The 12,148-nt window shown below is 41.5% G+C and overlaps 2 protein-coding genes across 13 annotated transcripts in view; one reads left to right on the forward strand and one right to left on the reverse strand.

The window, feature by feature from the left end:
- MED12L (mediator complex subunit 12L) overlaps nucleotides 1-12,148 on the reverse strand; it is a 324,289-nt gene that overhangs the window by 216,341 nt on the left and 95,800 nt on the right. For all 12 annotated transcript variants that reach the window (XM_067033573.1, XM_067033579.1, XM_067033576.1 and 9 more), the window contains 2 exons: nucleotides 11,913-12,127; nucleotides 9,455-9,631 (listed from right to left, as the gene is read on the reverse strand). In XM_067033573.1, coding sequence (XP_066889674.1) covers nucleotides 9,455-9,631; nucleotides 11,913-12,127 — 392 coding nt within the window. The remainder of the gene's footprint in view (nucleotides 1-9,454; nucleotides 9,632-11,912; nucleotides 12,128-12,148) is intronic.
- Nucleotides 3,696-4,971, forward strand: GPR171 (G protein-coupled receptor 171). Its single transcript, XM_059064222.2, has one exon. It carries the CDS (start codon nucleotides 3,696-3,698, stop codon nucleotides 4,653-4,655), a length of 960 nt encoding a protein of 319 aa, XP_058920205.1. The 3' UTR covers nucleotides 4,656-4,971.

Consider the following 12,148-nt stretch of genomic DNA (forward strand, 5'->3'; position numbering starts at 1 on the left):
GAAATCTTTTCTTGATTTTGCTGGAATACATCTGGGTACCTCAGAGTTCCACAGGCTAATATAACTGGTTGAAAAAATACTCAACAAGCACTTAGTTTTCAAATTCATGATAGAAAACACAGAATGTTATTATAGTACAGTGTAACCTCTACTTGAGGAGACCAAAATTTTTAAGTGAAGAGATTTGTGTTTCATTGAAATCTAGGCTGAGGTTCAAGAAAAGCAACGGCGAGGCACTGCATGACTCTCAAGCATTATGGAATGAACAGTTACACTGTGATTATTTTTAAATAAATTACCCATGAGCGGTATCTATGGTCAGTTCCAGTTATACAGTATGCTAACTGACCAAAACAAATTATTCTCTAATCCTTCTCTTTACCACATACTCATCTATAAAGTGAGACTTTATAATTGTATGAGCAAAGGGGGCACTCAGAGAAACACCCAATATGTTACTCTTATAATGTAGCATTTGCCATACAAGAGCACAGGCCAAAATCCTAGCCCTTTGTAAAGGAACAGTGAGCAAAGGTGGGAGATGAGGGTCCATCTACACCAACACTAGCTTCTGACCCAGGGAACAAAAAGGACGTTTAGAACGCCCAGGTACTAAATAAATGGTTACTATTAAAAGTCAAGTCATAAGGAGTTCAGGAAAGCCTAGAGCAGACTTCAGACCTGAAGAGCTTCCTTCAGGCATTTAGGACAGGCAGGATTGGAGCTGAGAAGAATAAAGGCAGAGAGTCTAGGGAATGATCCACAAGGCCGGATCCTAGCCTGCTCTAACGAGCTGGGAAACTGTGACCAACACCCCAGTGCCAGACCTCGGTCTCCTCAAATCTGGAGGTTGGACCAGAGGCTATTAATAAAGGTTCCCTCCATCCTTAGAAGCCTACGATCCCCCAATTGTATCACAACGAAAAGTACCAAGGAAGGAAGGAGGAGCTCCCAGAACAGTAGAGATCCCAGCAACCTAAAGCAGAGAGTTGGGAGGAAGGGAGAGCGGATGATACGGAGGGACTAGGTCACAGGAATTTTGAAAGTAAAGGAGGTTTAGGCTTAAAAGATAGAAGCTAGGTTTGGTTTTTAAATATATGTACTGTAAAATGAAACATCAAAACACATGGAGCCTAAACATCTTTTAGTAGTATTTAGGAAAAAGAATGAATACTTGAAAATCTGCTCTTTTACATGAAAATTGCTTAGACTATAGTTCCTCCCAATAGTAAGCGCTTAGTAAAGGTCTGCTACTATAATAATAATAACAAGAAAGACAAGTATCATATGATATCGCTTGTATGTGGAATCTAAAAAAAAAAAAAAAAAAAAGGTACAAATGAAACCTATTTACAAAACAGAAATAGAGTCACAGATGTAGAAAACAAACTTACAGTTACCAAGGGGGAAGGGGAGAGATAAATTTGGAGATTGGGATTGACATATACACACTACTATATATAAAATAGATATCTAATACGAACCTACTGTATAGCACAGGGCACTCTACTCAGTGCTCTGTCGTGACCTATATGGGAAAAGAATTTTAAAATTATTACTCCAAATAATAATAATAATCACCATCATTATTACTGCTATTATTACTGAGACAAAGTTTCGAAGTGATTTTGAACATGGCTTCTGAAATCAGACTGTCTGGATGGGGCTCCCGGCTCTATAACTTACCAGCTATATGACCTTGAGTGTTAGCCTCGTGGTGCCTCAGTTTTCTAATCTGCTAGACACGGATAATAACACACACGTGATAGAAATAATGAAAGGTTAAATAAGTACATGTAAAGTACTCGGCACGGTGCCAGACGCAAAGTGCCTGCTTCATTACTTTCACTGAGTTTAGTACAGAATGACATCATTCATGGACCCTCGAGTCCTGTCTCAGGTAGGGAAAGGCGAAGGACGTATACCCTTTAAATGTCACTTTAACTTAGAAAGTTCTATGTACATCTGCCGTATCCATCCACCTGCATACTGTTTCACCCCAAGAGGTACACAATGGATCACTAAATAATTAGGAGAATTAAGATTCAGAAAGGCTTCTGAAGTTCTTGTTTGTTTTTTAAAAGGACGTTTCAGAGAATGGGCTTGTTTGGCCTTCATAGCCACTATCCTTACTATCTGCTGTTTTGACAAGCCACATTATCAATTGTTTCTTGCTAAAACACAAAAGCGATCTTCTGATTATTAAAACAAAGGAAGAAAAGTGTTTAAGATGCATGAGGAGGGTGTTTATCAGGAAGTAGCACCAGGAAGAATACCTGTGGCCCAAAGAGCATGAGTTTGACTAGACCAGGTCAAAGGGAATAAATGATACCCATTTTCTTTTAACTTGCACTATAAATCACCCAGTGTTCCAGATTTGAAGGGAACGTGACAAGATTTTGTCACTATCAGCGATACTCACAATGGATCTCAGGGCAGGTCTTAAACTTCTAGCCCTGAGTGCTGAAAAACCCACAATGAAAGAAGAAGAAGAAGGAAAAAAAAAAAAAAAAAAAACTCTCAAGTGTTAAAGTTAGATGTTTTCAAACATCTACATATATAACTGAGCTTCTCCTTGAGAACTGTGTAACCAATGATCATACATCCTTGCCCTAGAAGCCTTTAAAATACGTTCTTAGTCAAACTTCTCACCAACACTGACATGGAAACCTATACACGCACCGTTCAAGAGAAATATAAAGCAAACCACAAAGGTACTTTAAAATTATCTCACAGCTACACTTAAAAAAGCAAAAAGAAACAGGCTAAATTCATTTAAATAATATATTTAACCTAATATATCAAAAATGTCATTTCAGGATGTGCTCAATATAAAAATTAATGACATATTTTACTAACTGTTGTACTATTTTCATAAAATAGTACACATCAATTTGGACTGGTCACATTTCAAGGGCTTAATGAATGGTCACAGGTGGCTGCAGCCTACCAAACTGGATAGCACAGGTCTGTACCATCACAAATCTAGCGCAACAAGGCAAGACCAGATTCTAATCCTACAACTTCTTCTGCCCAAAAAAGAAAAACGAAATGAAATTCTCATTGTGAAAACGTTCCAGTGGGTTACACAATAAAAGGCCTACTTTTTAGATAGAATCTTTTAGATTTTAGTACAATTTTCTGTCCTTCCTCACCTCCCCTCTCCGCCTAGGTTCCTCTAGCGTGAAGAGCTCTGTCAATCTATGAAAACAGAAAGCCAGGAAGCCTCATTGAGAGCTCTTCAGCCTCAGCCACAACCAAACCTTTTCTGTTTCCTCTCTCTTTTTCTCAGAATTTCAGTTCACTTATCTCCTCTGCAAACTAACTTCCAACGCAACTGGTAGCAAAAGAGCTATCAGAATGCAAAAGTGTGAAGTCAAAAATATCCTTTCTAGAAGCAACCTACGTGGAATTTCCCAAAATCATAAAATCAGACCATGGAAAACCCAGGCTTCCTCATAGTCTAAGATGTTCCCACCAGTCCACACAATCTAGTAAGTTCACCAATAAAATTCTAAGAAGCAGAGAGACTGTGACCGTGGTTCTGTGAATGCAATTGTGTTTGAAGAAAATAATATCCAATTTGAATTATTAACCTCCCTTCTCTCCCCTTTGTTTTCTATTTTAACAGATTCTTTGGATTTTTTTTTTTTTTTTTTTTGGAGGGGACAGTGTCATCTTGAGGGAAAGTAAGGATGACCAACAGTTCTACCTTCTGCCCAGTTTACAGAGACCTGGAGCCATTCACATATTTTTTTTATTTAGTTTTCCTTGTTGGAATTATTGGAAGTTGTTTTGCAGCCTGGGCTTTCATACAGAAAAACACAAATCACAGGTGTGTAAGCATATACTTAATTAATTTGCTTACAGCCGATTTCCTGCTTACTCTGGCATTACCAGTAAAAATCACTGTCGACTTGGGCGTGGCACCCTGGAAGCTGAGGATATTCCACTGCCAAGTAACAGCCTGCCTCATCTACATTAATATGTACTTATCAATTATCTTCCTAGCATTTGTTAGCATTGATCGCTGTCTTCAGTTGACATACAGCTGCAAGATTTATCGAATACAAGAACCTGGATTTGCCAAAATGATATCGACTGTTGTATGGTTAATGGTCCTTCTTATAATGGTGCCAAACATGATAATTCCCATCAAAGACATGAAGGAAAAACCCAACGTGGGTTGCGTGGAATTCAAAAAGGAGTTTGGAAGAAACTGGCATTTGCTGACAAATTTCATATGCGTTGCCATATTCTTAAATTTCTCAGCCATCATCTTAATATCTAACTGCCTTGTAATTCGACAGCTCTACAGAAACAAAGATAATGAAAATTATCCAAATGTGAAAAGAGCTCTCATCAACATACTTTTGGTGACTACAGGCTACATCATATGTTTCGTTCCTTATCACATTGTCCGAATCCCATACACCCTCAGCCAGACAGAGGTCATATCTGACTGCTCCACCAGGATTTCACTTTTCAAAGCCAAAGAGGCCACACTGCTGCTGGCTGTGTCCAACCTGTGTTTTGATCCGATCCTCTACTATCATCTCTCAAAAGCTTTCCGCTTAAAGGTCACGGAGACGTTTGCTTCACGTAAGGAGACCAAGGCTCAGAAAGAAAAATCAAGCTGTGAAAACAATGCATAAAATATGGGATTTTCTCATGCTATCTTTTCCTGCCTTGCTGGACAACTGAGTGTACAAAACTGCTGGGAAGGAGGGAAAGAAGAACCTCCATAAGTAAAAACACAGGCAGCTAGCTAATGTGGCTTGGTTCACTGAGAAACCCTGTTTCTAAATGCAAGCCAAGCCGTACTCTTGTGGTTGTTGATGCTCCTTAACCCAAACTTTCGTACAAAAAACTAAAACGTCCTGTTGCACCAACATAAACCCTGCAATATCCTTGAAATCTAAATGAGCTCTATGACACAGACTGAAGTATTCATGAGGTATTCATTTAAAGGCCTGGAACTGACTTCCTGATAGAAATATGCAAAATAATCTCCATGTAAGTTTCCAGAAAGCCCTTCAGCAACACAATTTAAAGTCTTTTAGATCGCTTAAAAAAAAAAAAAAAGCCAGCTGATTTTTTACATGAAACCACCTGTGCTGTGCCTGAAATTGTTTTAATCCATCACTTCAAAAATGGTAACCTTTTAGCTCACAACTCCAATTTTTTTTTTTTTTTTTCCCCCAGTACACGGGCCTCTCACCGCTGAGGCCTCTCCCGTTGCGGAGCACAGGCTCCGGACGCGCAGGCTCAGCGGCCACGGCTCACGGGCCCAGCCGCTCCGCGGCACGTGGGATCCTCCCGGACCGGGGCACGAACCCGCGTCCCCTGCATCGGCAGGCGGACTCTCAACCACCGCGCCACCAGGGAAGCCCACTACTCCAATTTTTAATAGCTAATTGTTTCCTACCAGAATAGCTTAAAATTCTTTTAAGCTTTTTTTTAAGCTTAATTTAAAAAGGCTTGGAAATACATGGAGAGTTTTTAATGTACTATATATCCTTATATTCTACCTGTAGGCTATAAAAATAAAGATTTTCTACTGTTAGTAATGACAAATCCAGTGATTTGTTAGTATTATTTTGTAGCTATATGAAATAGACCCCATAACACTTTCAAGGGGGGATGATAAATTATACTAACTGCTAAGACTACTGTTTTGGAACTCACATCAAAGGTATGGAACAAGAGCACCGGTCACGCGGTCTTCAAACAGACAGGCCGACACCACGCGGCAAGGCCCTGTTAGACATGCAGCACGTGCTGGGCTGATGGGCGCCAGCCAGATCCTGAAGATGAGTCTGAGCCCATGTAGGACCGGCAGTTTAAAGAATGGGTGACTCTACTCTCAGGGTCACAACCCATTGCTCAAATTCTCCCACATGCCAGTAATGCAGAAAGGATTCAACAGATGGTAATAAGTAAAACACTTACTGAGGGAAAAGAAGGCTGAGAAGTTTAGACAAGAATACCTGAGGCTTTGTATCTTTTTTCTGTTTCAGTTATAAAAGCCCACGGTAAAACGACTGGTAATGCATTTGCATTAGCTGCCATGGTTAAGAAATGGTATTCCGCAAACAAAAACAAACGCGTAGACACAGAGGACAGAGTGGTGGTTAGCAGAGGGGAAGGACTGGGGAGGGGGAGGAAGTGGGCAAAGAGCATCAACCGTGTGGTGACAGAGGGAAACTAAACTTTGGGGGGTGAGCGCTCTGTGAGGGAGGGGTCCCCAGCCTGTCGGGGAACCGGGCCGCACAGCAGGAGGTGAGGTGAGGGGCGGGCCGGCGAGCGGAGCCTCAGGCGCGGCCTCCCCATTGCTCACGTTAGCGCCTGAGCAGTTCCCCCCACCGCATCCGTGGCAAAACTGTCTTCCAGGAAACCGGCCCCCGGTGCCAGAGAGGTTCGGGACCGCGGCTGTAGTGGATATAGAAGTAGACATATAACGCTGTACACGTGAAACATAATAATGTTATCAATCCTCATTACCTCAATAAAAATAAATAAATTTTCTCAAAGGATTGGGGGGGCGGGGGGAGAAAGGAAGGAAGGAACGGAGGGAGGGAGGAAGGAAGAAAGAAAGGAAGAAAGAAATGGTGTTCCTGGAAGCTAACAAAACAAGTTTGATTCCAGACTCATTTTTTTAGCTCTGCACTGAGAACCGTTCTCTGAAGCTTGAACCCTAAAGACAACTGCTATCCACAATTTTACAAGACATTCTCTGAGTTTGAAGAGGACAGCAGAGGAGAAAATGCACGGAAAAGTGCCCCTTACACCTATAACATGGTAGGTACTGGACAAACTCCAGCCGGCCAGAGCTAACGACAGGAACCCCAGTCAGCGTCACATCTCTAACAGGGACAGGGTCTCAGTGACTCACCCGTGGTACAGGCTGGGAGAACGCCCGGACCCTAGAACCTGCGCTTGCTGGCAATCTAAGAACGTGTTTTTACTGACGAGCAGATCAAGACATTCCTATACGACCATGTATGAAACTAACTTACTTTCCTGAATCTTTCGGTCAGTCAATCCCCGTTTAGTCTTCTCTCTTTGGCCTTCACTCGCTAGAGCCACATTTGAGAGACAACGGAGGGGGAAGAGAAAAAAACAACTTTTTGTGTTTTTAATCATATTCTTATACTCTCCTCACATGCATGACTGTCTAGTCGAGTTTTCCCTTTTATGAAGGAAGAGAGCCAGACTCACTGCAGCATTCCTAACGCCACTCTTCTATGAATATGTACTTTCATTTCCCCGTTTTTGATGGCTTATTCTAAATTTCCCTCACAGGAAAGGAGCTTCTGGACAACTGGTGAGAGAAGGCTGTAAAAAATTGTGCCCTGGGCTTCCCTGGTGGCTCAGCGGTCGAGAGTCCGCCTGCCGATGCAGGGGACGCGGGTTCGCGCCCCGGTCCGGGAGGATCCCACGTGCCGCGGAGCGGCTGGGCCCGTGAGCCGTGGCCGCTGCGCCTGCGCGTCGGGAGCCTGTGCTCCGCAATGGGAGAGGCCCCGACAGTGAGAGGCCCGCGTACCGCAAAAAAAAAAAAAAAAAAAAAAAAAAATTGTGCCCTACAGCGTCAGTCTTCTAGCAGTTCTTTTACGACTGCGCATTACAGCTGAATCACGTCGTTAACTCATCGCGAGGCTTACGGTCACATCACTTATGCTCTTTCCTCTAAGGAAGGGGACAGTCTTGAGAATGCCAAGCGCTGGGAACCACCGTGTCACCAAAGGGGACGCGAACAACAGAGGACAGAAGTCCATGCTTGGGCAGCCCCCTGCTCTCACACCCACACGCGGGCGAGGGAGACGTCCAGAGAGCTGCCCACCCAAGAGCAGAGCACAGAACTCTCAACCAATTTGAACCATTTTCAACTTTTTGCCATGTTTCCTTTCCTTCATTTCCCCTGTCCATTTTTTTTTTAAATAAACTTTTTATTTTGGAATAATGTAAAATTTACAGAAAAGGTATAAAGATGGTACAGGGAGGTCCCACACACTCTCCATCTAGTTTGGCCTAAAGCTAATGCCTTACATACCACGATATGTTTGTCCAGACCAGGAAATTAACGCCGGTGCATTCCTATTAACTCCAGACTTCAGCATGGAGTCTTTTTGACTCTGACTATTTTAAAACAGATCACGGACATCATGATAGTTCAGCCATGAATTCTTCAGGATACGTCTCTAAAATATCAGGCTACTCTTTCAGCTGCCCTAAATAAACTGTGACGTTATTCCACTATGTGGAAAATGAGTGATGCCTACAGGGAGCAGCTGAAAAAGATTGATATATTCAGCCAGTGATGAAGAAGAAAAAACTGTTGCTACTTTTGATACAGCCCCGGGCATAGAAAAATTAACAAGGGGTTCTCAACTGTAACAAGAAAAATATATATATTTCAAAATATATTTGAAAGTCATTTCGGAGAGTGTTCGAAAATAACCAAAAAATAAACAAATTTAAGAAAATATTTAGCCTAGAGATCAAAACTCCTCAAAGATTTCCAGGAAGTAACATAATATGTACCTCACAATTACATTTCTTGTTAAAATAATAATAATAATAGTCTTTAATGAAAAAAGAAAAAAATGACTCACTGAAATTACACTTAAAATAAAATTCCAGGGAAAAAGATAGTGAACCTAAGAATTAAAAAAAAAAAAAAAATTTACAAATCTTGGCCCCATTTTCACTACAAATGTCAAAAAAACTAATCTTGTTTCCCTTCAGAATAAAGCATATCACTTGTTATGACTCAAAACGCTAAATTTCCTGGCAACTCTTTTCCCTATGCTATCCAGTTCTTAAAGTCAACGGGTCAAAATCCAAGTCCATCTCATACACACAGCCTCTTCTATGAAGCCATAACCGATTTCTCAACCAGATGCTCTCCCCCCTTCCAATATTTATTCTTTGAGAGCGGAAGAGACACAGGAATGTCAAACGGTTCTCCTTCCAGTGGACACTTGGGTTTTTACTTAATTACTGCACTTATTTTGGTGCTTGTCATTTTATACACATTGGCCTCCCTCCTATCTTATTCATCTTTCCTGTGCCCCCAAATTCTTACTCATCTGTATAACACCAAAAGTACCTACCACAATACGGTGCACACAGAAGCTACTCAGTAAATGAGTTTCAAATCGAAGTAGGAAAACACATTCAGACATCCTTTGCAGTGACTCAGATGCTCTTAATAAAAGGACATTAACATAGAAAATTCTGCTAAATCTAGCCAGCCAGTAGTAGTATCACACCACTAACCTGGACTACATGAGCACATAAGCTACACGATGAGAATCAATAACAAAAGAAGCAGTGAAGGCAAAAACTCACCCGCTATCGTACGTAGCACTCAGGCAAGCAGCTGAATAATCAATGGTCAGAGACCCTGCAGTGAAATAATCAGGTTGCCAGCCGACAAGCTGCGACTTACCAGAGGTATGGGGAAATGGGTTGCATACTGCAGATGTCGTAGGAGGTCATAATTAGATGGAAAAATTAACTCCCTTGGTTTTTCTCTCTTCAGCAGCTTCTCACCGTTAACGGACATTCTTCTGCCCAGGGAAGGGTTAGCATTCTCACAGGACTCTCCAGGCATGGGAGAAAAAATCTAAGTCGCGTAAAACAAATGTTGGAGATTGTAAATGAAAGAGAGCAAGACCCGAACACAGAACTTCAAACCCACAAGACACGCACACCATATCCTTTCCTTATTTAACCAACGAGCAAAATAATAAACTGTGTTAATCGGCACAAGTTTCACATTCAGATCATTAGCCTCATCCCCCATCCCGCAGATGAGACAATGACAGCCACACGTGGAAGAAATGTGCGCAGCTACATTTCCTGGAGGACCAGAGACGAAATCAGACTTACAGGTAAGTGTTTTCCTCATAGGGCTACATTTCCTAGAAAAACATTTACACAGAAATAATTCACTAGTAAAGCTCGTGAACGACAGATCTAAAGGTTTTAGTCTGTACCCCAACCAACGTGTGTTTTCATAAAGAGTTATTAGTTTAGTTACACACGGCGATCCCTGAGGAAGAACACGTTGTAATCATACCGAGATAAAGTAGAAGAACGTGTAACAAGTCCAGAGCCAGGAAAGCTGTTATTGAGAAGCTGAACACACATTCAGCAAATCAACACGGGCTGTCCTGACGAAACGTCATTCATGTGTTCCTGAGATAAAGATCTCTAAATGAACAAAGGGGTCACGGTCAGCCAGGAGGACGGGAGTGTGAGAACGTACAAAAGGAGGCAAGGCGGCCCAAACTGAGGATGAGCTGAGACGAGCTAACTGCACGAGATGATCCACTGAGGCCTCGGGGGGAACGCGAGAGGGTGACATTCGCGTCGCGAGTGCGTGGTTCATTCCAGTACACGGGGCCAGGGGAAGAAGGAGACAGTGGGGCAGAGGTGGGGAGGAGCGGTTCACGGTCAGTAAGAATCTGAAGGTTGAACCTACTGGAGATTCCGAACCAAAGTCACTTTTAAAGTCACTCTTGTCTACTTCATCAAAAATATTAGTAGTTCCTGAGTCAATGCCCATGTGCGCTATAATAGTCTGTTCCTAATAATTGCCAGAGAAAGAAAGTCACGTTGTAAATTTTGCAGTTCATAAAGAAGCTGGAGCTAAAGCATGACAGTGACATTGTAAACCAGCTTATGTCCCTTTTCCCCCTAGTGTCTTTTTTTCTCAATAAAAAGGAAAGGAAGTTAAGACACCCATTGCTTTACGAAGTCACATTATTTGTCCTCATGATGAAAAAGATTTAACTTCCGTGATATTTTAAGGGAAAAAGTACAAACTTCCTGATTAAAAACAAACTGGCCATAATTTCCTTCTCGGGGTTACGCCTAGTCACACGCTCAGCAACTTGCCTTAGCAAGAAAAATCTAAGAGTGTATTTAAGATAATAAGATACCTTGATGTCCAATAATAGAGAAGAGAAAACAGAAACATAGAAAAAGCATAAACAGGTAAAGTAACTTTATTTTTTACTCTTCTTAACTTCTACTGTGGACAAATTTAGAAACAAAAGTATTTACATTAAAGAAATAATTTTTAAAAATCTGAAGAGTACAAACCACAAATTCACGTGTGCAATTTTGATGGCAGGTTTTTAAATTACAAGGATAGCCGCTATTTTAAAAATATCATTATAGTATATGCTTAAACTCTCACAGAACCAATATGACGCTTTACTTTTTTTTAAACTGTCACAATCTCTCACCATCTTCTACAATTTCCCATCACCAACTTCATGTTTTTTGCCTTGAAAATTTCCATAAGTATCTGGAACAATGTCCAAAATACAAGAAATTGGCAGGAAATTATAAAGCCGTACCCACAGTATAAAGTAATTTGTTAAAAAGAGCAATTCTGCAACATTTGAGAGAGAGAGATTAAATTTTTAATTAATTGAAATGAAAATACGATGTGTTACGACTAAAACGTACGTATAGAGGAGTGATACAAGTAATGAATGATACATTGGAGAAAAGATGCTCCTTAGAATAAAAACAGACAGGATGTTAGGGCCAAAACAAGTCCAGTTTTTGAGGCTCAACATTCAAGGAAAACTGGAGGTTAGAAATACGTAAAATTGGAAGAATATAGTTCCAATCCAATGAAAACTGTGATAGCCTGTCAAATCTGTTCATTACTAGTTTTAGCAAATCCAAAAGAAAATTCTAGGAGATATAAACTGCAGTCCACGTTTTGTGTGTGTGAGTGAGAAGCAGAGAGAAACAAATGAGCTTTGAAACAAGAGAGGACAGCTGGAAACGATCACCTTCCCACCACCACGTAATGCCTCTGAGAGCGGTTCCCCAGCAGAGTTTGGTTTCTGGGGGGGGGTGGAGCACCCCTCCCAGGGCCATACCTCCATTTTCACGTCATGGTCCTTCGGATAGTGCTCGCCTGCATTTTCTCCCGCTGGCGACCGGGGCCGAGTGGAGGCGGTGATGGACAGGTCCCCTCGAGAGATGAGGGTGCACATGTAGGCGTCATGGGAGAAGACGTCGTGCCGGATGAACTCACAGAAGAGCAGCACCAGGTTCACAAATTCCACCTTCTCACATTCACTGTTTGGATCTGCTGTAAAGAAACAAATTCAAG

This window comes from Kogia breviceps, chromosome 5 (genome assembly GCF_026419965.1).
Source record: "Kogia breviceps isolate mKogBre1 chromosome 5, mKogBre1 haplotype 1, whole genome shotgun sequence".
Classification (NCBI taxonomy): domain Eukaryota; kingdom Metazoa; phylum Chordata; class Mammalia; order Artiodactyla; family Physeteridae; genus Kogia; species Kogia breviceps.

Coding starts and splice junctions, on each gene's coding strand:
- GPR171 (XM_059064222.2), top strand. CDS start 3,696: ATGACCAACAGTTCTACCTTCTGCCCAGTTTACAGAGACCTGGAGCCA.